Source organism: Heteronotia binoei, chromosome 21 (genome assembly GCF_032191835.1).
Source record: "Heteronotia binoei isolate CCM8104 ecotype False Entrance Well chromosome 21, APGP_CSIRO_Hbin_v1, whole genome shotgun sequence".
Classification (NCBI taxonomy): domain Eukaryota; kingdom Metazoa; phylum Chordata; class Lepidosauria; order Squamata; family Gekkonidae; genus Heteronotia; species Heteronotia binoei.
In genome coordinates, this window is record NC_083243.1 from 16828227 (window position 1) to 16855850 (window position 27624).

Consider the following 27624-nt stretch of genomic DNA (forward strand, 5'->3'; position numbering starts at 1 on the left):
GTTTGCATATTGGACCACACCCCTAATGCCACCATTGTTTCACGCAGGGTTTTTTTTTTGGTAGAAAAAGCCCAGCAGGAACTCATTTGCATATTAGGCCACCCGCACCCCACCGGCAAGCCCTGATCTTTATCATTGGAAGGATTTGCAGCTCTCAGAATGGGCAGTCCTGTTAATAAAGACTTCCCAGCATGCCATCTTGGAGTTACAGCTGCATCTGGACTCAAGCAGTGGCTCAATTCAAGTCTTAGGGACAACGTAGGGTTGCTGGACTCCTCAGTGGAGGTCCCCCAGCGCTAGGCTTCAGTACCCCCCCTCCAACAGCTGGCCTGCGGGGGGAGGGACGACTTATCCTGAAAGAGAGGGAGATCCATCCAACGTGTAGTGATGTCTACATCACCTCCCACATGATCCGGATGTCATCACGTCTGGGTTGTTGGGGCAATGTTTTTTGCCCAAGTACCAGAGTGTAGCCCCAACGTCCCTGAGGTGATGATGTCATTTCCAGGTCACGTGCTCAGTGAGAGACATGTCGCTGCACTTTGGATGGGCCTCCCTGCTGCTCCCGGTAAGTCCTTCCCATCCCCTGCCTGGCAACCCTAGGGCAACGTAATCGGCTTTGCTGCAACTCTGTCTCCAGAGTTGTCTACATCCCCTGATGTAGCCAATCCTCCTGGAGCTTACAGGGCTCTTAGTCCAGGGCCTACTGTAAGCTCTTAGAGGATTGGCTACGTTAAGGGTGTGTGGCCTAATAGGCAAAGGAGTTCCTGCTACAAAAAAAAAAAGCCTTGAGCTTTTCGTTTAAAACAATTTTATTCCAGTAACATATGGTAACAATCAATTCTTACATTATTAATTACTTCTTTTTGTCTATCCCATATATTACTTTCCTAACCCCTCCTCCCCCTGTTACTTGACCCCCGCCGGTGCTATATCCTTAAAATGCTAATATTTAAAGGTACCTTTAACTAATACAACAAAAATTCCTATTTTTCTTTCTTTTAAGACTTAGTCATTACCAAAAATTGTCCAATGTCCTTTTATTTTCCACTCTTTTTCTATATAACTTCTAAACTTCTTCCACTCCAACTTAAAAATTTCTAGATCATAGTCTCTTAAAATTTTAAGAGAAAAAGCCTCAAGCTTTTGAGAACTTTGAGTTTTTGAGAATTTAGAGCTTTTGAGAACTTTGACCTCCAAAATGTTATACCCTGAAAATCTTGCTGGTCTTTAAGGTGGTACTGGATTCAAGTCTCGGTGCTTTACTACAGACCAACAAGGCTTACCCTCTGAAACTATATTAGGATCTGTTCCCCTTCTCCTTCTCCATACAGTGAAAACTTTCTCAATCAGTTCCTCTGGTCTGCAGTGTCGCTATACTGTCCATTGAATTCATTGGTTCTCCAAGAGTTGAAGACGGCGTCCCCCTGGAAAGGAAGACAACCTACCTTAGCTTTATAGCCAGAAGCAGAGTTTTGAAAACTCAGCACTGATAGCGGGTCCCATCGTAGGTGGGAAAGGCAGCGTATAAATAGCTTAATGAATCAGATAGCATTATCAAAGCATCAACTGCATCAACAGTTGTCGTTGTTGTTCAGTCGCACAGTTGAGTCAGACTCTTTGTGACCACATGGACAAAGTCACGCCAGGCCCTTCTGTCTTTCACCATCCTCCGAAGTCTGCTCAAATTCGTGTTTGTTACATCAGTAACGCTGTCCAGCCATCTCATCTTTTGCCGCCCCCTTCTTCTTTTGCCTTCTGTCTTTCCCAGCATCAGGATCTTCTCCAGGGAGTGCTCCCTTCTCATTTGGTGGCCAAAGTATTTGAGCTTCAGCTTCAGCATCTGACCTTCCAGGGAACAGTCTGGGTTGATTTCCCTTAGGACTGACGGATTTGATCTTCTTGCAGTCCAAAGGACTCTCAAGAGTCTTCTCCAGCACCACAGCTCAAAAGCATCTCTTCTTCTGCGCTCGTCCTTCCTTATGGTCCAGCTCTCAAAGCCATACATTACTACTGGGAATACCATCACTTTGACTATACGGACTTTTGTTGGCAGGGTGATGTCTCTAGTTTTTATTAACTGCCCAGGTTCACTATAGCTGTCCTCCCAAGGAACAAACGTCTTTTAATTTCATGGCTACAGTCACCATCTGCAGTGATCTTGGATCCCAGAAATGTGAAGTCTGTCACAACTTCCATGTCTTCCCCTTCTGTTTGCCAAGGGGTGATGGGGCCAGATGCCATGATCTTAGTTTTTTTGATGTTGAGTTTCAAGCCTGCTTTTGTGCACTCCTCTTTCACCCTGAACAAGAGGTTCTTTAGGTCCTCCTCACTTTCTGCCATTAGAGTGGTGTCATCTGCATATCTGAGGTCGTTGGTGTTTTCCCCTGCGATCTTAATTCCGGCTTCTGCTTCATCCAGGCCAGCATTCTGCATGATGTACTCTGCATATATATTAAATAAGCAGGGTGACAATATACATCCTTGTCGAACTCCTTTTCCTATTCTAAACGAATCAGTTGTTCCATATCCCATTCTGACAGTTGCTTCTTGACCCTTATACAGGTTTCTCAGGAGACATGTGAGGTGGTCTGGTACTCCCATCTCTTTAAGGACTTGCCACAGTTTGTTGCGATCCACACAACCAAAGGTTTTAGCGTAGTCAATGAAACAGAAACAGACGTTTTTCTGATACTCCCGTGCTTTCTCCATAATCCATCGAATGTTGCCAATTTGATCTCTAGTTCCTCTACCTCTTGGTTTAGATAAAAATTCTAGTTCCTCTTGGTTTAGATAAAAATATGGAGCACAGGTCCATCAGTGGCTATTAGCCACAGTGTATGTGTGTATATAAATTTTTTTGCCACTGTGTGACACAGAGTGTTGGACTTGATGGGCCGTTGGCCTGATCCAACATGGCTTCTCTTATGTTCTTATGTTCTTACCTCTCCGAAACCCAGCTTGAACTTCTGGTAGTTCTGCTGAAGCCTAGCTTGTAGGATCTTTAACATGATCTTGCTGGCATGTGAAATGAGTGCAATGGTGCGATAGTTTGAACATTCTTTGGCATTACCCTTCTTTGGGATTGGAATATAAACTGATCTTTTCCAATCCTGTGGCCACTGTTGCATTTTCCAAATTTGTCATCATCAGTAGCATTCATCAAAGCCCTTTCTTATGTGTTGCTGGTACGCATCTCACGTCAACCCAAGCTCCAGCCCAATACAGACAAGTTTTTAAGACCAGCGGAATCTTGAAAGGCTTTGTAGCTGCTCTTTTAATGCCTACAGTTTTTGAAGGCACCATCTGGAATTGAAATGTTGATGTTTGCACGGTCCTCTGCTTCGGTTACAAGACAAACGGGAATTAGCTGAACAAATTCATCCCATTGTAAAAACAGTATCGGGAGAGCCATTGTGTAGGGTAAAACAAAATTGTAGGGTAAAACAAATGTAGAGTAAAACAAAATTCAAGTCCAGTAGCACCTTAAAAGATCAACAAAATTATCCAGGGTGTAAGCTTCTGCATGACAAAAGTTCCTTTGTAGCTGACAAAGTGAGCTCCAATTCACAAAAAAGTTATATTCTGGAAGAAAGGGGAGGGAGGGAGGGAACGTTGGTTTTGTAGCTCACCCTTCACTACCTGAAGGGACATAAGAACATAAGAGAAGCCATGTTGGCTCAGGCCAATGGCCCATCCAGTCCAAAACTCTGAGTCACACATAAGAACATAAGAGAAACCATGTTGGATCAGGCCAATGGCCCATCCAGTCTAACACTCTGTGTCACACATAAGAACATAAGAGAAACCATGTTGGATCAGGCCAATGGCTCATCCAGTCCAACACTCTATGTCACACATAAGAACATAAGAGAAACCATGTTGGATCAGGCCAATGGCCCATCCAGTCCAACACTCTGTGTCACACATAAGAACATAAGAGAAGCCATGTTGGATCATGCCAATGGCCCATCCAGTCCAACACTCTGTGTCACATAAGAACATAAGAGAAGCCATGTTGGATCAGGCCAATGGCCCATCCAGTCCAACACTCTGTGTCACACAGTGGCAAAAATTTTTATATATACACACACACTGTGGCTAATAGCCACTGATGGACCTCTGCTCCATATTTTTATCTAAACCCCTCTTTGAAGGTGGCCACGCTTGTGGCCGCAACCACCTCCTGTGGCAGTGAATTCCACATGCCGATCACCCTCTGGGTGAAGAAGTACTTCCTTTTATCCGTTTTAACCCGTCTGCTCAGCAATTTCATCGAATGCCCACGAGTTCTTGTATTGTGAGAAAGGGAGAAAAGTACTTCTTTCTCTACTTTCTCCATCCCATGCATTATGGAGTCTCACAGTGGCTTACAATCTCCTTCCCTTCCTCTCCCCACAACAGGCACCTTGTGGGGCTGGGAGAGTTCTGAGAGAACTGTGACTAGCTCAAGGTCACCCAGCAGGCTTCCTGAGGAGAAGGAGTGGGGAATCAAAGCTGATTCCCCGAATTAGAGTCCAATGCACTTTAACCGCTACACTACATCTGGCTCTCTTAGCCTCTTAAGTCAGAATTGGCTCGCGTTCATATGGTTGATCTGGTGGATTTGAATTTTTGTGGGGTTTTTTGTGCAGACTGACGTGGGTACCTACCTGAAGCTATTGCAGCGTAGGGTAGTTTCAGAGGGTAGCTGTGTTAGTCTGCAGGAGGACAGTTGTTTCGAGTCCAGTGGTGCCTTGGAGACCAACAAGATTTTTGGGATATAAATTTTTGAGAGGCGAAGCTCCCTTTGTGAGAGATCTGTTGAAGGGAGCTTTGTCGAGAAAGGTGGAGAAAGTACTTTTCTCCCTTTCTCACAATACGAGAACTCACGGACCCTCAATGAAATTGCTGAGCAGTCAGGTCAGAACGGATAAAAGGGAGTCCTTCTTCACCCACAGGGTGATTAACACATGGAATTCGCTGCCACAGGAGGTGGTGGCGGCCGCAAGCATTGCCAGCTTCAAGAGGGGATTGGATGAACATATGGAGCAGAAGTCCATCAGTGGCTATTAGCCACAGCGTATTGTTGGAACTCTCTGTCTGGGGCAAATGATGCTCTGTATTCTTGGTGCTTGGGGAGGGGGTAGCAATGGGAGGACTTCTGGTGTCCTGGCCTCACTGATGGACCTCCTGATGGCACCTGGGGGTTTTTTTTGGCAACTGTATGACACACAGTGTTGGACTGGATGGATCATTAGCCTGATCCAGCATGGATTCTCTTATGTTCTTAGGCTCGTAACGCTCATACCCGAGAATCTTGTTGGCCTTTAAGGTGCAATTGGGCTCGAATCTCGCTATCCTACTGTTTAGGGCAGTTTGTAAGGAGAAGCTTGCAAGGAGCAGTTAGAAGGATCTTTCTTTTTGAGTAGGGAGCCCCATGGCACAGAGTGGTAAAGCTGCAGTACTGCAGTCCAAGCTCTGCTCACACGACCTGAGTTCGATCCTGGCGGAAGCTGGGTTCAGGCAGCCGGCTGAAGGTTGACTCAGCCTTCCAAGGTCGGTAAAATTAGTCTGCAGCTTGCTGAGGGTGAAGTGTAGATGACTGGGGAAGGCAGCAGCAAACCACCCTGTAAAAAGTCTGCCAAGAAAACGTTGTGATGTGACGTCACCCCATGGGCCGAAAATGACTCGGTGCTTGCACAGGGGACTACCTGGGAGAGCCAGTTTGGTGTAGTGGTTAAGTGTGCGGACTCTTATCTGGGAGAACCGGGTTTGATTCCCCACTCCTCCACTTGCAGCTGCTGGAATGGCCTCGGGTCAGCCATAGCTCTGGCAGAGGTTGTCCTTGAAAGGGCAGCTGCTGTGAGAGCCCTCTCAGCCCCTCCCACCTCACAGGGTGTCTGTTGTGGGGGAGGAGGGTAAAGGAGATTGTGAGCCGCTCTGAGACTCTTCGGAATGGAGGGCGGGATATAAATCCAATATTATCATCTTCTTTTTTCTTTTTGAGTAGGGCTTTCAGGAGAGCAATAGACTTGTTCTGTAATATTCGTTAGATTGCTCCTTACGATAAATTACTGTTTTAAACCTAATAAGCTTTCCTTGATAGTGGAGGGAGGCAGCTGTGCTTGGTTACAGTCGACTTGATCTCGGCAAATCCTATTTTCGAGCCCTCCCTTTCAAAGGAAATGATTGCTAACGAACCTTTATTTCCCCCCTATTGTAAAAGTCCCAGGAAAGAAAGTCAAGTTTAAAGCAGGAAACGGGTCGTATAGCGGGCCCACGGTTGCTCAGGCCTGGTGTTTTTCATTCCAGATTTCTACGGGTCGATGATACCTTCTTGGTACGAACCTCCCCAAAATGAAACATCCTGCTGTTTGTTTCTGACAGGGTCAGCAGATTGCATTAGCGCCTGTTCCGATGATCAAGGAAGTACTTTATGAATATCAGCCGCTGCACGTAGAGACATACGGGCCGCCCGTCCCGGCAGCCGAATTGCTGGGAAAACTCGGGTAAGTGTTTCGCCCCCGTCCCGTTTTGATGGTTACTATCAGTGGGAAGGTGTATATAATCTGGGAATGTCTCCCCCTCTCTCTTTTTTTTCTCCCCAAAGCAAAGATTCTATTTAAACGAACCAGAACAGATCTTAACAAAATAGCAGACTTCCTGCCCAAACGAATATTTTGCTTGGGTGGATAAATGCGATTCTCCCCTTCCCCTCCCCTCCCTCCCTCCTTTCTCTTTCTTTGCTTTTCTGGCCTTTTATTGATCAGCGGAGAATTCGGCTGGATCGCATTAACGTTTTCAAGGTTGCTGTTGGCAGCCGAGGAGAAGTAGCTGTTCATTTTCAGCTACACGGTATTAAAAAATAATAATAATAAAAAAAGCCCAGACCAAGAAGCTGGATTTGCCCAGCAGCAGGCCAGTTGAAAGAAAAAGCGCTTGGCCTTTGCCATGTGAAGCTGGATTTTCCTCCCTGCTTTGAAACCCATTGATGAGTTCCATCTGTCAAGGGAACGTCTACTGCGTGAGCCCCGATTTTAAGCAAACGGTAGGCCTAGTTTCGCATGCCTGGAGCTCCCACATGGCCACCTCCCTGCAAAACGCACGGGACATGCGGGGAGCTGGCATTCGAGTGCAAGTGGCACGAAATTTCCCTCTGTGCGAAACCGTGGCATTGACGGGGCTTTTTTTTGTAGCAGGAACTCCTTTGCCTATTAGGCCACACACCCCTGATGTAGCCAATCCTTCTGGAGCTCACCAAAAAGAGCCCTGTAAGGAATTCTAGCAGGACCTCCTTTGCATATTAGGCCACACACCCCTGATGTAGCCAATCCTCCTGGAGCTTACATAGTAGGCCCTGTTCTAAGAGCCCTGCAAGCTCTTGGAGGATTGGTGCAAGCTCTTGGTGCTTGGGGGGGCACAGTGGGCTTCTAGTGTCCCGGCCCCACTGATGGACCTCCTGATGGCACTTGCGGTTTTTTTGGACCACTGTGTTGACAGAGTGTTGGACTGGGTGGGCCATTGGCCAGTTTGGTGTAGTGGTTAAGTGCGCGGACTCTTATCTGGGAGAACCGGGTCTGAGAGCCAGTTTGGTGTAGTGGCAAAGTGTGTGGATTCTTATCTGGGAGAACTGGGTTTGATTCCCCACTCCTCCACTTGCACCTGCTGGAATGGCCTTGGGTCAGCCATGGCTCTGGCAGAGGTTGTCCTTGAAAGGGCAGCTGCTGTGAGAGCCCTCTCAGCCCCACCCATTTCACAGGGTGTCTGTTGTGGGGGAGGAAGGGAAAGGAGATGGTAGGCCGCTCTGAAACTCTGTCCTTGAAAGGGCAGTTGCTGTGAGAGTCAGCCATGACTCTCGCAGGAGTTGTCCTTGAAAGGGGAGCTGCTGTGAGAGCTCTCTCAGCCCCAACTACCTCACAGGGTGTCTGTTGTGGGGGGAGAAGATACAGGAGATTGTAAGCCACTTTGTGTCTCTGATTCACAGAGAAGGGCAGGGTATAAATCTGCAGTCTTCTTCTTCTTGTTAATTTCCAGCAAGACATCACTTTTACTTTTAAGTGCTAGGTTCTAAAGAGCACCCAAAAGAGCTCTGGCAGAGGTCGTCCTTGAAAGGGCAGCTGCTGTGAGAGCCCTCTCAGCCCCACCCACCTCAGAGGGTGTCTGTTGTGGGGGAGGAAAGTAAGGGAGATTGTGAGCCGCTCTGAGACTCTGAGATTCAGAGTGGAGGGCGGGATACAAATCCAGTATCTTCTTCTTCTCTTATGTTCTTATTGGCTACATCAGGGGTGTGTGGCCTAATGGACAAAGAAGCTCCTGCTACAAAAAAGCCCTGGGTGCTGGTGTTGGGAGTGGGTCCCCCCGTCACCCACCATGTACTCAAGAACCATATATTCCGTTCATTTGAGGGGTGCTTTCTTGGACGAGAGATGTTCCCAGTGGGTTGCACTGGGTATTTAATTTGAAGGAAAAAAGTCATTGGTCCGGGCTGGATCAGAAGTGGGCAGTGGGTAACTGGAGGGGGACATAGCTCTCGTCCAACGTGTGAGCGATTTGGTATCTTTAGAAGAGGCAGCAGGCCCAGGTCCTGCATCGTTTAAGCAAACGCGTGCGTGGGTTGCAGTAACCTTAACACGCAGGACCCTAAGCACGTAGTGCCCTAAACACGGGTGGCATATATGTTCTCTGTGTGTTAACTGCCACCAAGTTGCTTCCAAGTTATGGCAACCCTATGAATTAACGTTCTCCCAGAAAACCCTTTCGTTCATGTCTTGCAAACTGATCCCTGGACTGAGTCAATCCATCTCATTGTGGGGTCTTCCGATTTCCTTGCTGCCTTCAACTTTCCCTAGCATTATTGTCTTGCTGTCCTGGAAGTGTACGTTTTGCTCTTTAGATCCAGGGCTTTGTTTTGTAGGAGGAACTCCTTTGCATATTAGGCCACACACCCCTGATCTAGCCAATCCTCCAAGAGCTTACAGGGCTCTTTGTGCGGGGCCTTCTGTAAGCTCCAGGAGGACTGGCTATATCAGGGGTGTGTAGCCTAATATGCAAAGGTAGGGCTTTTTTTGTAGCAGGGACTCCACCTAGCATTATTGTCTTGCTGTCCTGGAAGTGTACGTTTTGCTCTTTAGATCCAGGACTTTGTTTTTTAGCAGGAACTCCTTTGCATATTAGGCCACACACCCCTGATCTAGCCAATCCTCCAAGAGCTTACAGGGCTCTTTGTGCGGGGTCTTCTGTAAGCTCCAAGAGGATTGGCTACATCAGGGGGCGTGGCTTAATATGCAAGGAGTTCCTGCTACAAAACAAACCCTGTCTTTGCATATTAGGCCACACACCCCTGATGTAGCCAATCCTCCAAGAGCTTACAGGGTTCTTAGTACAGGGCTTACTGTAAGCTCCAGGAGGACTGGTTACATCGGGGGGTGTGGCCCAACATGCAAAGGAGTTCCTGCTACGAAAAAATGCCCTGTTTAGATGTAATTCACAATGGAAATATGCTCACTGTATAAACGGAAGGTATTTGGGTATCCTGCCTCTCTGCAGTTTGCCTAGGTTGTTTTCGTCTGGCATTTGACCCTGTAAATGCCAGCGTCTGTTTTCCGACAACACATGTCAACAAGCCCTTAAAATGTGTTCAGAACTCAAAGTTCCGCATCTGTGTATTCCATCTTCTCCCCCCACCCCCCATCCCGGTTGTTTGGCATTTTGAGTAATAAGAGCAAAAGCTAATTAGCTTTCCCAGCCCTGGCCTAGCCAGACCTCGCTCCCGCCACCTGTTCTTACGACAGCTGCTCAGGCTTCCAAAGCCAGGGGATTTTTGGATGACAAATTAAAATGCGGCGCAGGAAAGAGGCCTCTGATTCCATATCAGGGACTTTGAGGTTCTTAGGATTTCATCTCCCCCCTCCCCCTGGGGAAGGGAGCACGACTGCGAACTTTCAGCTGTGAATGTGTGGTGTAATTCTTTGTCAGCACATGGTCCATATCGGGGCTGGCCAAACTGCGCCACATGTGGCTCTTTCGCACATATTGTGTGTGTCTCGAAGCCCATACCACCCTGTTGTTCATCCTGGAGAAGGCATTTGTCTCTTTAAATTCAGTGGCTTGGAGAATGTATTTATAGTTAAAGTTGCTTTCTTTCTACCTCTCCCTCCCTCCTCACCTCCCCATCTATTTTCCTTCCTTCCTTCCTTCCTTCCTTCCTTCCTTCCTTCCTTCCTTCCTTCCTTCCTTCTTCCTTCCTTCCTTCCTTCCTTCCTTCCTTCCTTCCTTCCTTCCTTCCTTCCTTCCTTCCTTCCTTCCTTCCTTCCTTCCTTCCTTCCTTCCTTCCTTCCTTCCTTCCTTCCTTCCTTCCTTCCCTCCCTCCCCTCCCTCCCTTCCTTCCTTCCTTCCTTCCTTCCTTCCTTCTTCCTTCCTTCCTTCCTTCCTTCCTTCCTTCCTTCCTTCCTTCCCTTCCTTCCGGCTCTTACATTACACAAGTGTGGCCATCCCTGGTCTACATTCAGTACCTTAAAAAATACTCATATTTATGTGCAGTTTTTAGGATTTACGGTACGTTGTGTTAGTATTTATTTTGGCAATTCTGAGGGCTGTTATATGACGATTGCATTGGAGTACAAATATTGTGGATTGTGGCTGGAGAGAACATGAAACTTTGGATCATATGATTGTGGATTGTCCATGGTAAATTGTGGATTGTCCATGGTATGATTTATATAGAGTGAAATGGTTGGGTCCAGCGCTAAGAAACTTCATGTCTGTTGATAGATCTAAGATAATACCATTTTATTAAAGGATGAGGACATGATTACTTTAACCATGGCAAAATTCTTCTTGGTGGTGATTACACAGAAGGAAAAGATGAATTTTTAATGGCAGGGCTAACATTTTTATTTTTAGTTAAGAGCCCCCGTGATGCAGAATGGTAAAGCTGCAGCACTGCAGTCTGAACTGTCTGCTCATGACCTGAGTTTGATCCCGGTGGAAGTTGGGTTCAGGAAGCTGGCTTGAGGTTGACTCAGCCTTCCATCCTTCCGAGGTCGATAAAATGAGTCCCCAGCTTGCTGGGGGGAAAGCGTAGATGACTGGGGGAAGGCAATGGGAAACCACCCCGTAAAAAAGTCTGCCGTGAAAACGTTGTGAAAGCAACGTCACCCCCAGAGTTGGAAATGACTGGTGCTTGCATAGGGGACTACCTTTACCTTTTAAAACCATTTTTTTAGTGGCGGGGCTAACAAAAGAGAGCCGATTTGAACATATGAACATATGAAGCTGCCTTCTACTGAATCAGACCTTTGGTCCATCAAAGTCAGTATTGTCTACTCAGACTGGCAGCGGCTCTCCAGGGTCTCAAGTGGAGGTTTTTGACATCTATTTGCCTGGACCCTTTTTTGGAGATGCCAGGGACTGAACCTGGGACCTTCTGCTTACCCAAGCAGATGTTCTACCACTGAGCCACCGTGGTTAAGTGCATGAGCCTCCCTGCTTGTACGCAAGGTGCAATCCCTTCTTGACTCCAAAGTTTTAGAGTTTGGCTGCCTCAACTTGGCCATTTTCGTCTCCCAATACTTAGGATGCAATCTGAAGCAGGATTAATTTATGTACACCTCACTGTACCTTCAGTAACCTAAACAACCCCAGCAACTTACTTCAAACAGAAGGCTTAAAGATGCATAACTCGAAAGGCAAAACAATAGATAACAGTAATATAGCTTTGTAATACAGTAGAAGGTTATGCGTTTAGTATAACCAGACTTACTCTATGCCTTAATCTAATAAAGGCATAAAGAGAATTAAATCTATGAAAACCTAAAAAGAAGAATTGCAGATTTATACCTCACCCTTCTCCCTGAATCAGAGACTCAGAGCGGTTTACAATCTCCTGACTTCTCCCCCCCACAACAGACACCCTGTGAGGTGGGTGGGGCTGAGAGGGCTCTCACAGCAGCTGCCCTTTTAAGGACAACTCTTGCAAGAGCTATGGCTGACCCAGGGCCATTCCAGCAGGTGCAAGCGGAGGAGTGGGGAATCAAACCCGGTTCTTCCAGATAAGAGCCCGCACACTTAACCAGTACACCAAATTGGCTCCCATTCTATATTAGAATCGCATTCTGTATTAGAGCCATACTCTACATTTGAAGCCTCAAGCAAGAGATATTAAATTCATGGCTACGTATCAACAAAGACTGTTAATTTCTTGGCTTGGCCAGCATAGAGACCCCATGTCTCTCACGCAGGCCTGCAGCTTCTACTCAAATCTCAGGGTCTTTAAGCCATTTCCCCCCAAAACTTTATTAATTATCTCTACCTTATCTGATTTACCTGTGTCAACTACGTTCCAGAATCTGCAAATGGATCTACAGATGTCCAGTATCTTGCTCCCTGCTCATACCATATAAGGCTCATGCCATATAAGGCTTTTCCTGAGACAGCTGTTACCTTTCACCCACATTTACTCAGCCTAAGCTGTTAGCGATATGAACTCTTAATAGTGCTGAATAGCTTGGTGCTAGAGAGCTTGCAGCCAGTTTCATAAAGAGGGGCAAGCTAAGAGAAATCCTGCCACACAATCCAGCAAGAACCTTCATCCGGACTGGTTCTCTGGGCAAGCCACCCAAGTGATTAAGAGACAGTGAGGAGGGTGCTGATGTACCATCGGGGAGCGTAGGTGTCTCCCAGCTGTCAGCAGCATGGAGGTGACTGGCGGGACGCCTTGAACCAGTGAAGAACAGGCCGTCAAGTCACAGTCAACTCATGGCGATGCCCATCCAGATGGCCAAGATCAGTTCCCTTGGAAAAAAATGACTGCTTTGGAGGATCAGCTCTATGACATTATACCCTGCTTAAATCCTTCCCCTTCCCAAACCCCATCTTTGCCAGGCTTCACCCCCAAAATCTCCTGATATTTCCCAACTCAGATCTCGTAACCATAGCGGTCTGCCATTGCCTGCCTCTACCAGTTTGGTGTAATGGTTAAGTCTTCTTTTTCGTCTTCTCTTCCTTCTCCTCCTCCTTACCCTTCTCCTCCTCCTCCTCCTTCTCCTCCTCGTCCCCCTCCTTCTCTTCCTCCTTCTTCTCCTTCTCATCCCCTTCCTTCTCCTCCTCCTCCTCCTCCTCCTCCTCCTCCTTCTGCTCCTCCCCCTTCTTCTCCTCCTCCTTCTTCTCCTCCTCCTCCTTCTTTTCCTTCTCCTCCTTCTTCCCCTCGTCCCCCTCCTTCTCCTCCTCCTCCTTCTCCTCCTCCTTCCCCTCCTCCTTCTTCTCCTCCTCCTCCCCTCCTTCTCCTCCCCCTCCTTCTCCTCCTCCTTCTCCTCCTCCTCCTCCCCCTCCTTCTCCTCCTCCTCCCTCTTCTCCTCCTCCTCCTTCTTCTCCTTCTCCTCATCCCCCTCCTTCTCCTCCTCCTCTTCCCTCTTCTCCTTCTTCTCCCCCCCTCCCGTTCTTCCTTGGTGGTCTTCCTGCAGCCAATTTTGCTAAGCTCCCAACAACCTCTGATGAGCTTGGGCAAAGCTGGACTATTTGGGCTGAAGCTGCAGCAACTTTGCTCTGAATGATGTTAGAAAGGCTGATAGATTTGAAGGCCACATCTCAACGAGGACCCTGAAAGTAATAAAACAATGTCTTGAAAATCAATAGAAAATATTACCAGAAGTAAACTCGGAAAGCTTGCAGGATGGAGGTAAAATACACTGAGTTGGCAGCATCTTAGCAATTCCCCCCCCAACCCCCCCTTACCTCCTGAGATTTAAGAGAAGCTGAAGTCTGCATATCCTTTTGGGAAACTGGCTGGTAAGCAATAAATGGCAGTAATCAAGTTGCAATATTATTTTAGAGACAAGAAAAAAAATTTTTTGCCTATGAGTAACAGTGTTAAAAAAAACGAAAGAGGGAACATCGGTAAGTGAAACGGCGCCAGTCTTCGTGGTCTATTGCAGTGGTTTCCAAACTGTGTTCCAAGGAATCTTGGGGGGGGGGGTGTTGTAGAGGATTATCAGGGAATTCGTCCTTGAGAGGATGAGTATTGGAGGGCAATCCCCCCCTCCCCCCGCAACACATCTCTTTTGCTATGGCTAATCTTTCCTTGCTGGTTGCAAGTTCAGGAAGAAGTTTGAATATAGGCGCTCAGGTTTATGTACGGTCATGGTAAGACTAACAAGCAGGGTTTTTTTTTTTCTAGCAGGAATTCCTTTGCATATTAGACTACTCCCCCCTGATGTAGCCAATCCTCCAAGAGCTTACAGTAGGCCCTGTAAGAAGAGCCCTGTAAGCTCTTAAAGGACAGCTTCAAGAGGGGATTGGATAAGCATATCCAATTGGAACTCTCTGTCTAAGGCAGTGATGCTCTATATTCTGGGTGCTTGGGGGGGCACAGTGGGAGGGCTTCTAGTGTCCTGGCCCCACTAGTGGACCTCCTGATGGCACTTGGGTTTTTTTGGCCACTGTGTGACATAGAGTGTTGGATTGGATGATCCAACTTGGCTTCTCTTATGTTCTTATTGGCTACATCGGGGGGGGGGGAATCAATACTCCCTTTCCCCGCCCCCATTCCTGCTACAACCCCCCCCCCCCCGCTAACAAGCCTTCCTGAAAGATTGTGCTTCCTAGATCATGTCTCGGAATCCTCTACAACTTGAAGGTGAGAGGGCTGTTGTGGTGGTGGGCGTGCGGGGGACCCTCTGCGGACTAGGGGACTTCTGAATCTGACGTTAGGCAAGAATCAGAGAGTAGAAAAGAAAATGAGAGGTTTGAGGTCGCAATTGCAAGAGATCGAACGGGGTGTTTTCTAGAGTAGGAAACCAGCCATTTTGGCTCCTCTGCTTTTGACCGAGCGAGCGCTTTGGGTGGTGGTCTTCACTCCTATGGGTTGGGACCAGGGCTTTTTTCGAGCAGGAACACACAGGAACGCAGTTCCGGCTGGCTTGGTGTCAGGGGGCGTGGCCTAATATGCAAATGAAGTCCTGCTGGACTTTTTCTACAAAAAGCCCCGTGTGAAACCATTGTGAAGTCAGGGGGTGTGGCCTAATATGTAAATGAGTTCTGACTGGGCTTTTTCTAGAAACAAAAGCACTGGTTGGGACCTTCAGGTTGGTCATGGAGCCTCACCTGCTGGGTCCTGAGATCCGATTGTGCCTCATTTTTTCTTTCCTGCTTTGTGGAAGGCCCTGCCGTTCTCTGTAACGACCAAGGGTGCCATGCAGTCTTCCTCTCATTGTTTGACTGTTGAGAGGAGCAGTAGGACGGCAGGATGAGGTCTGTCAATGTCGGAGAGGGTTCCTTTATAGCGCAATCAGATCCAAGGACTCTGGGCTTCTCTTCTTCCTGTCACATGACTGACTTCATATGACTACTTGCCACGTGCCCTGGCACGGTTGGCTCTGAACATGACAATCCATTTCCTTTTATCACTTCCAGGAAGAGGCGGGGCCGAACTCTGACTGGAGCCAAGGCCCAAGGGGTGGGACCAGTGGTGGTATAACAAGAGAGGCTTCCAATCCAGGTCAGAGGAGGAAAAACCAAATGTACAGTATTTTTTGCACCATAAGACTCACTTTCCCCCCCCAAAAAAGTGGAGGGAAAAGTGTGTGCGTCTTAAGGAGCGAATACTGCAAAAAATTCACACAAATGCCTCTAAATTCACACAAACAGCTCTAAAAACTAGGTGCGTCTTATGCTCAGGTGCGTCTTATGGAGCGAAAAGTACGGGTAACTCACAGCGCCAGAGAGTGAGAATAAGGGTGTACTCACTTAAGGGGAGGAGGAAGAGGTCCAGGGTGCCTGCGTATATATTAACATAAGTGGCCAGATTGTGGCTCTTTCACACATATGGTGTGGCTTTCGAAGCCCCCACTTCCCCGTTGGCTGGCTTGAAATAGGCATTTTTCTCTTTAAATAATGTCTCCAAGCCAAGCCAGCTGGCGGCTTGGAAAATTCATTCAAAGTTAAAGTTTCTTTCTTTACATAAAAACATAAGAGAAGCCATGTTGGATCAGGCCAGTGGCCCCTCCATTCCAACACTCTGTGTCACACAGTGGCCAAAACTCACATGCCATCAGGAGGTTCACAAGTGGGGCTAGAAGCCCTTCCACTTTGCCCCCCTCCCCAAGCACCAAGAATACAGAGCATCACTTCCCCAGACAGTTCCAATAATATGCTACGGCTAATAGCCGCTGATGGACCCCTGCTCCATATTTTTATCCAAACCCCTCTTGAAGCTGGCTATGCTTGTAGCCGCCACCACGTCCTGTGGCAGTGAATTCCACATTTCAATCATCCTTTGGGTGAAGAAGTACTTCCTTTTATCCGTTCTGACTGCTCAGCAATTTCATCAAATGCCCTTTCCACCTCTCCTTCCCTCCACCCTCCCCATCTTCCTTCCTTCCTTCCTTCCTTCCTTCCTTCCTTCCTTCCTTCCTTCCTTCCTTCCTTCCTTCCTTCCTTCCTTCCTTCCTTCCTTCCTTCCTTCCTTCCTTCCCTCCCTCCCTCCCTCCCTCCCTCAAACTCTGACATTCATGTCTTATGGCGTTTATTCCGTGTGGCCCTTGTTATAAGCAAGTTTGACCACCAGGGCCAGTATTCCTCTTAAACTGAGTTTGTGTGAGCTAGCTCAGTTTTTTAGCCTCTGGCTCACATATTTTTGTCTTAGCTCAGCCTGCTCAGGAAGGATGGCCCCAGAGCGCACAAATTTCTGCAGAAGCTCACTACTTTAATGCCAGCAGCTCACAAAGTACAATTTTTGCTCACAAGACTCCACAGCTTAGAGCAGGGGTGTCGAACTCATTTGTTATGAGGCCGGATCAGACATAAATGAGCCCTTGTTGGGCGGGGCCATGTTGGGCCAAGTCATGTGTATACCTATTTAAGATTTGGTAGCAGAGATATAAACTTTATAAAGGACACAGACAAACACCATCAAATATTTTTTTTAAAAAACCACCTTTAAACATGCTTAAAACATTAGCGTTAGTTGTCCTTAAAGGTGCTTTCTTTGTATCTCTCCCATGGGATCCAGGGAACTGAGCAAAGGAAACTCTGGCTCTTTCCTTCCTGCGCCAGGGGACCAGGATGGGGAGGAGCCTCATCCAATAGAAGGAAGAAAGGCTTGGCTCAGAAGCTCTGCTATGCAATTGAGAGAGCCTGGAAAAACAAGATGTGCCCTCCCCCCCCTTCCTTCCCAAGGGAGGAACCTCAGCCAATGGAGAAAATAGAGGTTTTGCTCTGTAGCTCCTATGTGATTGAGCAAGCCTGGCAAAGCAAGCTGTGATGCAGAAGGAAGTAAGAGAGAGGGAGAAGGAAGCAGATGACAGCCAGTTGCTTGGGGGCCTGATAGGAGACCTCTGGGGGCCTGATTCGGCCCTTGGGCTGCATATTTGACGCACCTGGCTTAGAGGGAACATTGACCACCCCTGGTCCCTCCAGTCCAGCATCCCGTCTCTCCCAGTGGCAGGCTGCTGGACTAGACAGACCATCGGTCTGAACCGCCTCTCCTTCCCATTCTGAGACCAGCAGGGAGCCCGTGATGTCAGAGGGTAGGTGAGCCAATACTGCACAGGGGAATCCTCACAGAGAGCAGAACTTCAGGATTTGGCTCAACCCTGTATGGTTTAATCCTGCTCTGGGGACGTGGCAGTAAATCTTGGCTTAAATCCCAAGGTGCAGATGCTCGGTCCGTACACGGGGGCGGGGAAAGGGAGTATTGATTGCCCTCCAGCTACGTCCCATGCTGTACCCCCTCCCTTCCGTGCAGGCAGCAACACAATTCGTTCGATCCAAGCCCTTGAGTCTTGAAAGGTTATTTAAAACCGATTCAGTGCTGTTGAATATTATGGGGATGTTATTGGGTTGTTTTTGTGGGTTTTTTAAAAAAACCTTTTTTATTTCTGAAGATTTTATTGGGAAAACTTTAGCACGTCTATATGGGTGTTCCCAGTCCGGTTGGTGGTATATTTGTTCTTGGAGGGATGCTTACGCCTCAGATCGTGCTAATGAAAAGGGCTGTGAACGCACAGGAACGCACAAAGCTGCTTTCTATTGAATCAGACCCTTGGTCCATCAGGGTCAGTACTGGGAGGGACGGTGGCTCAGTGGTAGAGCATCTGCTTGGGAAGCAGAAGGTCCCATGTTCAATCCCCGGCATCTCCAATTAAAAAGGGTCCAGGCAAATAGGCGTGAAAAACCTCAGCTGGAGACCCTGGAGAGCCGCTGCCAGTCAGAGTAGACAAGACTGACTTCGATGGACCGAGGGCCTGATTCGGTGTAAGGCAGCTTCATATGTTCATATGTCTCTTCAGACAGGCAGTAGCTCTCCAGGGTCTCAGGCAGAAAGGTCTTCTCCATCACCTCCTACCTGCATTTTTTAACTGGAGACGCCAGGGATTGAACCTGGGACCATCTGCGTGTCAAGCAGAGGCTCTTCCCCTGAGCCACAGCCCCTTCCCAGTTGGTATCAGAACTAATGCCTGATAACTGTCCAAGGTAACCCATCCTCCTGGATTTGGGGCCCTTTGGCTGCAGGGTTCCTGGTTCAAGCCCTGTTGCCTGTGATATCCTACGGGTGGCAGTGTCCACGTTTCCTGGAAGCAGGGCGCTTTTTTTGCATATTTGGCCACACCCCTCTAATGTAGCCAATCTTCCAAGAGCTTACAGGGCTCTTAGTACAGGGCCTACTGTAACTCCAGGAGGATTGGCTACATCAGAGGGTGTGTGGCCTAATATGCAAAGGAGGTCCTGCTAGAATTCCTTACAGGGCTCTTCATACAGGGCCTACTGTAAGCTCCAGGAGGATTGGCTACATCAGAGGGTGTGTGGCCTAATATGCAAGAGGAGGAGGAGAAGAAGAAGAAGATATATCCCCCCCAACCCCAATGCATCAGAGGGTGTGTGGCCTAATATGCAAGAGGAGAAGAAGAAGATATATCCCCCCAATAGAGGCTTTGATGACCGCAGATCTAGATGGACCAGTGATCCGACTCTATATAAGGCACCTTTTTACAATCAGTGCCATTGGGGATATTGGTCGATTTTGTTTTTCTTACATTTGCGCTGCTGCTGCCCAGGTTCAGTGGGGTTCTTTTTTTAAAAAAATAACGAGGGAAGCAGATCGCTCTTGGCTGCCCGACCGAGAGAACTGAGGAACGCGGCCTCCTCTAAAAAGCCCGAAACCTCGCTGTTTAGAAAACCTGGCCGGTTTTCTTTGGCAAGACGTCTCCCAAGCTTTTCAAACGGCACCCTATAGGATCTGGGGTTTTTGCGAGGAGCTCTTCTGTCAAGATCGTTAGCGGGATACGCTCACCGTGGACTGCTTATGAAACAGAATTTCTTTGCTTCCTGTCCGCCCACCTGTGGGTACCATGTGGGTTCTGTAACTCCTAACAGTCCTGGGTGGGTTGTAAAAAACCAAAGAATATGGAAAACGTATAAAGAACTTTAAAAAAGAAGGGGGGGGGGGGAAATGAAGCTTACACTAGACTGTGCAGTTACTTATATTCAGAGTTGGCGATGGCTGTGCACGTTGCTACTAAATTAACCTCAAAAAGCTGGACTTGACGGCAAAACTTCCATAGTGATTGTTTTTCTTGGCGGTTGGCTGCAGAATTTGCTCATTGATCTAATGCGAGCCTATGTGCTCCGAATGCTCGCCTGGTTATGCGGGTTAGTTTCTTTTCTCGTTTCAAAAAATGGCAATCATGGAAAGAAGGAAAGGGGGGGGGGCGAGAGAGAACATTTCTGCTCTGAGCAGTTGTCAAACAAGCTCCTTTCATTGACAATCAGACACCAGGCAGCTGAAAGGGGGTTGTTTAGTCTAGAGTAAATACTCCGGAGATTACAAGGTCACTGTAGGAAATGTAATTATGCCTCTCTCTCTCTCTTTTTTTTTTGTGCGTTCTAGAAGAGTCTCTGGTTTTCTTTGCGGGGGCCTGTAGAATGCTGAATTGTTGGGTTAGTTAAAATCAGGTCTATGTGCAAACACTCTCACTCATGCCTTCCCCCCCCCCCCCCCCCCCGGGCCAGAAGTCTATAAAGTTACTGCTAGATACGAATCCAGTAGTGCCTTGGAGAAAGACCTGGCAACTGGGGTTTTTTTGGCCATGGCACTTGGGGTTTGTTTTTGTTTTTTTGGCCACTGTGTGACACAGAGAGTTGGACTGGATGAGATATTGACCTGATGCAACATGGCTTCTCTTATGTTCTTATGTGTGAAACAGAGTGTTGGACTGGATGGGCCACTGGCCTGATGCAACATGGCTTCTCTTATGTTCTTATGTGTGACACAGAGTGTTGGACTGGATGGGCCATTGGCCTGATCCAACATGGCTTCTCTTATGTTCTTATGTGACACAGAGTGCTGGACTGGAGGGGCCATTGGCCTGATCCAACATGGCTTCTCTTATGTTCTTATGTTTGACACAGAGTGTTGGACTGGATGGGCCATTGGCCTGATCCAACATGGCTTCTCTTATGTGTGACACGGAGTGTTGGACTGGATGGGCCATTGACCTGATCCAACATGGCTTCTCTTATGTTCTTATGTGTGACACAGAGTGTTGGACTGGATGGGCCATTGGCCTGATCCAACATGGCTTCTCTTATGTTCTTATGTGTGACACAGGGTGTTGGACTGGATGGGCCATTGGCCTGATCCAACATGGCTTCTCTTATGTGTGACACGGAGTGTTGGACTGGATGGGCCATTGACCTGATCCAACATGGCTTCTCTTATGTTCTTATGTGTGACACAGAGTGTTGGACTGGATGGGCCATTGACCTGATCCAACATGGCTTCTCTTATGTTCTTAAGACAAGATTTTGTGGGTATGAGCTTTCAAGAATCCAGACTTCTTTCATTAGATGCAGGCAGGAATGTGCTTGTATCTGACGAAGGGAGCATTGACTCTTGAAACCTTTTATCCCCAAAATCTGTAAGGTGCTGCTGGACTCAAATCTTAGGTTCTCTCTTCCAGACCAACATGTCTACCCTCAGAAACTATAAATCTATACATGGGAAGTAGTAGTGCAGTAATGTGATGGTTTTCCCTACCGTTTATGGGAGAACTAGAGGTTCCTTGGAAGATTGGGGTTGTTTGATGAGCAAACCAGGGGATCTCTGGTTTAGAGACCACAACCATGCTTTCTCTGCCCTGGCCCCTACCTGGTGGAAATCTGTACTGGAGAACATCCGTGCCCTGCCGGATTTACTACCTTTCCGCAGGGCATGTAAGGCAGAAATGTTCCGCCAGGCATTGGGTTGAGGACAGCCAGGAGCAGAATTCTAGGAGGAGCTCCTTTGCATTCTAGCAGGAGGCCCTTTGCATATTAGGCCACACGCCCCTGATGTAGCCAATCCTCCAAGAGCTTACAAAAAAGAGCCTTGTAAGCTCTTGGAGGATTGGCTACATCAGGGGCGTGTGGCCTAATATGCAAAGGGCCTCCTGCTAGAATTCCACCCCTGAGGACAGCGATGGGACAGGGTACAGTCCAGCGCTTTCACACTCTTCCGCACATCCTGAAAAGCCCCCAGAGGCTCAGAAACAGTAACTCTTTCGCCATCTTGTAATGGAAACTTCCCCCCTGGAGGTTTTTAACTGTAGGTTCTTAACTTAAATCATCTATTGTTTATACATTGTCATAAGCCACCCTGAGCCCTACCCACAGGAAAGTGCAACCATTGAAGTTAATACAATAAAATAGTAACTGAATGTTCTATTTGGGTACAAGATTGAAGGTGACATTCCAGACAGCTGCTCAAGTGCCCTGTGGGAAGTAGATCTGTGTCCTTCAAAATGTCCCCGAGGTTTTGTCGAACAATGCATTGTGTAAAACAGGGGTCCCCAACTCCCGATCCGTGGACCAGTACCAGTCCGTGGCCTGTTAACAATCCCTGGTTCAATCCCTGGCATCTCCAAAAAAGGGTCCAGGCAAATAGGTGTGAAAAACCTCAGCTTGAGACCCTGGAGAGCCGCTGCCAGTCTGAGACTATACTGACTTTGATGGACCGAGGGTCTGATTCAGTATAAGGCAGCTTCATATATTCATATATATATAACAACCGGGCCGTGAGTTGTATAATTATTTCATTATATATTACAATGAAATAATAATAATAAGACGACATTGGATTTATATCCTGCCCTCCACCCTGAATCTCAGAGTCTCAGAGCGGCTCACAATCTCCTTCCTCCCCCACAACAGACACCCTGTGAGGTAGATGAAGATATTGGATTTATATCCCGCCCTCCACTCCGAAGAGTCTCAGAGCGGCTCACAATCTCCTTTCCCTTCCTCCCCCGCAACAGACACCCTGTGAGGTAGATGAAGATATTGAATTTATATCCCGCCCTCTACTCCGAAGAGTCTCAGAGCGGCTCACAATCTCCTTTCCCTTCCTCCCCCACAAAAGACACCCTGTGAGGTAGATGAAGATATTGGATTTATATCCTGCCCTCCACTCCGAAGAGTCTCAGAGCGGCTCACTATCTCCTTTACCTTCCCCCCCACAACAGACACCCTGTGAGGTAGATGAAGATATTGGATTTATATCCCGCCCTCCACTCCGAAGAGTCTCAGAGCGGCTCACTATCTCCTTTCCCTTCCTCCCCCGCAACAGACACCCTGTGAGGTAGATGAAGATATTGAATTTATATCCCGCCCTCCACTCCGAAGAGTTTCAGAGCAGCTCACAATCTCCTTTCCCTTCTTCCCCCGCAACAGACACCCTGTGAGGTAGATGAAGATATTGGATTTATATCCCGCCCTCCACTCCGAAGAGTCTCAGAGCGGCTCACAATCTCCTTTCCCTTCCTCCCCCGCAACAGACACCCTGTGAGGTAGATGAAGATATTGAATTTATATCCCGCCCTCCACTCCGAAGAGTTTCAGAGCAGCTCACAATCTCCTTTCCCTTCTTCCCCCGCAACAGACACCCTGTGAGGTAGATGAAGATATTGGATTTATATCCCGCCCTCCACTCCGAAGAGTCTCAGAGCGGCTCACAATCTCCTTTCCCTTCCTCCCCCACAACAGACACCCTGTCCATTTCAAGGACAGCTCTGCCAGGGCTATGGCTGACCCAAGGCCATGCCAGCAGGTGCAAGTGGAGGAGTGGGGAATCAAACCGGGTTCTCCCAGATCAGAGTCTGCACACTTAACCACTGCACCAAAATAATAGAAATAGATTGCACAATTGTTTCATCCTGAAACCATCACATGTGCCTTTTTGTGGAAAAATGGTCTTCTACAAAACCAGTCCGTGGTGCCAAAAAGGTTGGGGTTGGGGACAGCTGGTGTAAAATACCGGGGTGTGTGTGTATTGGAACAGGATTTGAGAAACCTGTGTTCAAATCTCCCACCCACCCCCACCATGCCCTCAGGCCTGTCATGCACAGTCTGGGACCTTCTGCTGTTGTCCATCCAGAGGAACTGGTTGGCCACTGTGTGAGCGAGGATGTTGGACTAGATCAGGGGTAGGGAACGTTGGCTCTCCAGATATTTTTTGACTACAACTCCCATCAGCCCCAGCCTGCATGGCCAATGGCTGGGGCTGATGGGAGTTGTAGGCAAAAAAACATCTGGAAAGGCAACGTTCCCTTCCCCTGGTCTAGATGGTCCACTGGTCTGTTAATAGATAGAGCAAAATTCCTAGAAGATTTAAAAGTCCCACTATCCTTATATTCTAATGTAGACCACAGCCTCTATGCCCTGTTGTTGGCCCTCCAGAGGAACCGGTTTGCTGCTGTTTGAAACAGGATGCTGGACTAGATGGACCTTCACTGGTCTGATCCAGCAGGCCTCTTCTTATGTTCTTATGAAGGCCTTGGCCTCTATTCCCTATGGTTAGCCATCCAAAGGAACTGGTTGGCTACTGTGTGAGACAGGATGCTGGACTAGATGGAACTTCAATGGTCTGATCCAGCAGGGCTCTTCTTATATCCTAATGAAGACCTTGGCTTCTCTGCCCTGTTGTTGGCTCTCCATAGGAACTGTTCAGCCACTGTGTGAGACAGGATGCTGGACTAGATGAACCACTGGTCTGATCCAGCCTCTCCTTATGTTCTAATAAAGGCCTCAGCCTCTATGCCCTGTTGTTGGCCCTTCAAAGGAACTGGGTGGCCACTGTGTGTGGCAGGATGCTGGACTAGTTGGTCCACTACTCTGATCCAGCAGGACTCTTCTTATGTTCTTTTTTGTTTTTGTGTGTGTTTTTTTGTATTTTAGGTGTGTGTGTGTGTGTTTCTATCTGCACCTGGAATTCATGTCGATCTCTGGTTACTAACCCCTACTGGGGGTCTAGAAGATACTCAGAGAGGTGGCTGAAAGCCTGCCTCTGTCCTCTCGACTGGGTATTTCAAGGACAATCTCCCATCCAAGTACTTGCCAGATTCGACCCTGGTTAGCTTTCGAGATCTAACAAAATCAGGGTTGCCTGGTCTATGCAGGGCAGGGCCTTGTGTTCTTATTTATCAGTCTAATCTGCCTCACAGTTGAGATGGCAGAACATTGTTTTCTGCGGCCCCAGAAGGCAGGACCAGAACCAATGGGTTGGAATGAAATCAAAAGAGTTTCTGGCTCAACATCAGGAAGAACTTCCTGACCGTTAGAGCGGTTCCTCAGTGGAACAGGCTTCCTCCTTGGGAGGTGGTGGGCTCTCCTTCCTTGGAGGTTTTCAAACAGAGGCTAGATGGCCGTCTGACAGCAATGAGGATCCTGTGAATTTAGGGGGAGGTGTTTGTGAGTTTAGAGTGGTTCCTCAGTGGAACAGGCTTCCTCGGGAGGTGGTGGGCTCTCCTTCCTTGGAGGTTTTCAAACAGAGGCTAGATGGCCGTCTGACAGCAATGAGGATCCTGTGAATTTAGGGGGAGGCGTTTGTGAGTTTAGAGCAGTTCCTCAGTGGAACAGGCTTCCTCGGGAGGTGGTGGGCTCTCCTTCCTTGGAGGTTTTTAAACAGAGGCTAGAAGGCCATCTGACAGCAATGAGGATCCTGTGAATTTAGGGGGAGGCGTTTGTGAGTTTAGAGCGGTTCCTCAGTGGAACAGGCTTCCTTGGGAGGTGGTGGGCTCTCCTTCCTTGGAGGTTTTTAAACAGAGGCTAGAAGGCCATCTGACAGCAATGAGGATCCTGTGAATTTAGGGGGAGGCGTTTGTGAGTTTAGAGCGGTTCCTCAGTGGAACAGGCTTCCTTGGGAGGTGGTGGGCTCTCCTTCCTTGGAGGTTTTTAAACAGAGGCTAGAAGGCCATCTGACAGCAATGAGGATCCTGTGAATTTAGGGGGAGGCGTTTGTGAGTTTAGAGTGGTTCCTCAGTGGAACAGGCTTCCTCGGGAGGTGGTGGGCTCTCCTTCCTTGGAGGTTTTCAAACAGAGGCTAGATGGCCATCTGACAGCAATGAGGATCCTGTGAATTTAGGGAGAGGTGTTTGTGAGTTTAGAGCAGTTCCTCAGTGGAAAAGGCTTCCTCAGGAGGTGGTCGGCTCTCCTTCCTTGGAGGTTTGAAACAGAGGCTAGATGGCCACCTGACAGCAATGAAGATACTGTGAATTTAGGGGGAAGTATCTGTGAGTTTAGAGCAGTTCCTCAGTGGAACAAGCTTCCTCGGGAGGTGGTGGGCTCTCCTTCCTTGGAGGTTTTTAAACAGGCTAGATGGCCATCTGACAGCAATGAGGATCCTGTGAATTTAGGGGGAGGTATTTGTGAGTTTAGAGCGGTTCCTCAGTGGAAGAGGCTTCCTTGGGAGGTGGTGGGCTCTCCTTCCTTGGAGGTTTTCAAACAGAGGCTAGATGGCCATCTGACAGCAATAAGGATCCTGTGAATTTAGGGGGAGGTGTTTGTGAGTTTCCTGCATTGTGCAGGGGGGTTGGACTAGATGACCGTGGAGGTCCCTTCCAATTCTGTGATTCTATGATTCTAAGAAAGGGTGATGAAAGCCACTCTGAGCAAATTGAGGGTCTCCCCTCCCCCAAAAAAATTGCCACACGACATGTTTCATACACTGCTGTGAGGAGCACTGGTGGTGGTACAGTTTGAATAAACAAGCCTTCCCTTTCCTGACTTGACATTCGTGAATCCAGACTCAGCTGGCAGAGGCCGTGCGGTGAGCTCCTTCTCCTCTGCATCGAAGCTTGCCTTAGAATTCCTTCCTCGTATTTGTGCGATCACAGTTTACCATTGGGATTTATGTTTGTCGTTTGCCACCCTGGGTAATCCTGTTAGCTTACTGAATCTTCACAGGGGAGGGACCACAGTTTGGAGGTAGAGCATCTGCGTGGCACCCAGAAGGTTCCGGGTTCAACCGCTGGCATCTCCAGTGGAAAGGATCAAGTAAATAGTTGATGGGAAAGTCCACTGCTGGAGACCCTGGGGAGCTGCTGCCAGACGTGTTCCCTCTAAGCTGAGCTTGTGCGATCTAGCTCACAGTTTTTTTGCCTCCTCCCACATTGTTGTCTTAGCTCAGGAAGGATGGCCCCACAGCAAGCCAAGTTATGCAGTAGCCAGATCGCTCGCTCACAACCTTAATGTCGGTAGCTCACCTCATAGAATTTTTGTTCACGAGACTCCACAGCAGGGGTGGCCAAACTTGCTTAACGTAAGAGTCACATTGAATAAACGTCAGATGCTTGAGAGCCACAAGACATGAATGAATGTCAGATGTTTGAGAGGAAGGAAGGAAGGAAGGAAGGAAGGAAGGAAGGAAGGAAGGAAGGAAGGAAGGAAGGAAGGAAGGAAGGAAGGAAGGAAGGAAGGAAGGAAGGAGGGAGGAAGGAAGGAGGGAAGGAGGAAAGGAAGGAAGGAAGGAAGGAAGGAAGGAAGGAAGGAAGGAAGGAAGGAGAAGAAGGAGATGATATTGGATTTATATCCCGCCCTATACTCTGAATCTCAGCGTCTCAGGGAGGTCACAATCTCCTTTGCCTTCTCCCACCCCACAACAGACACCCTGTGAGGTGGGTGGGGCTGAGAGAGCTCTCCCAGAAGCTGCCCTTTCAAGGACAACTCCTGCAAGAGCTATGGCTGACCCAAGGCCATTCGAGCAGCTGTTAAGTGGAGGAGTGGGGAATCAAACTCCGTTCTCCCAAATAAGAGTCCGTGCACTTAACCACTACACCGGAAGGAAGGAAGCAAGGAAGGAAAGTGAATAGATAGATAGAGGAGGGAGGAGGGGAAGAAGTGGAAAGAAAGCAACTTTAACTTTAAATGCATTCTCCAAGTCAATTAGCTTGGCTTGGAGAAGTGATTTAAAGAGAGAAATCTTTTCCAAGCCAGCCAGCAGGGTGGTGGGGACTTCAAGAGCCGCACAATACATGTGGAAGAGCCTCAGCTTGGCCTCCCCTGCTCCACGCTTAGAGCAAGGGTGTCAGACTCATTTGTTATGAAGGCTGGATCTGACATAGATGAGACCTTATCAGGCCGGGCCATGTGTGTACCTATTTAAGATTACGTAACAGAGATATAAACTCTATAAAAGACACAGACAAACACAAAGATTTTTTTTTAAAAAAATCTTAAAACATGTTTAAAACATTAGCACTTATTAGTCTTAAAGGTGCTTTATTTGTATTTCTCTCATGGGATTCAGGGAACTGGGCAAAGGATGCTCTGGCTCTTTCCTTCCTTCATCAGGGGACCAGGAGGGGGAGGAGCCTCAGCCAATAGAAGGAAGAGAGG

The 27624-nt window shown here is 48.0% G+C and overlaps 1 protein-coding gene and 1 non-coding gene across 2 annotated transcripts in view; one reads left to right on the forward strand and one right to left on the reverse strand.

Moving 5' to 3' along the window:
• The window catches only part of MNAT1 (MNAT1 component of CDK activating kinase), a 213285-nt gene that overhangs the window by 166905 nt on the left and 18756 nt on the right, over positions 1 to 27624 (forward strand). The window contains exon 8 of the mRNA XM_060262868.1: positions 6370 to 6491. Coding sequence (XP_060118851.1) covers positions 6370 to 6491 — 122 coding nt within the window. The remainder of the gene's footprint in view (positions 1 to 6369; positions 6492 to 27624) is intronic.
• Positions 18337 to 18408, reverse strand: TRNAV-GAC (transfer RNA valine (anticodon GAC)). The gene has a single exon. It is a non-coding gene; the product is annotated as a tRNA-Val (tRNA).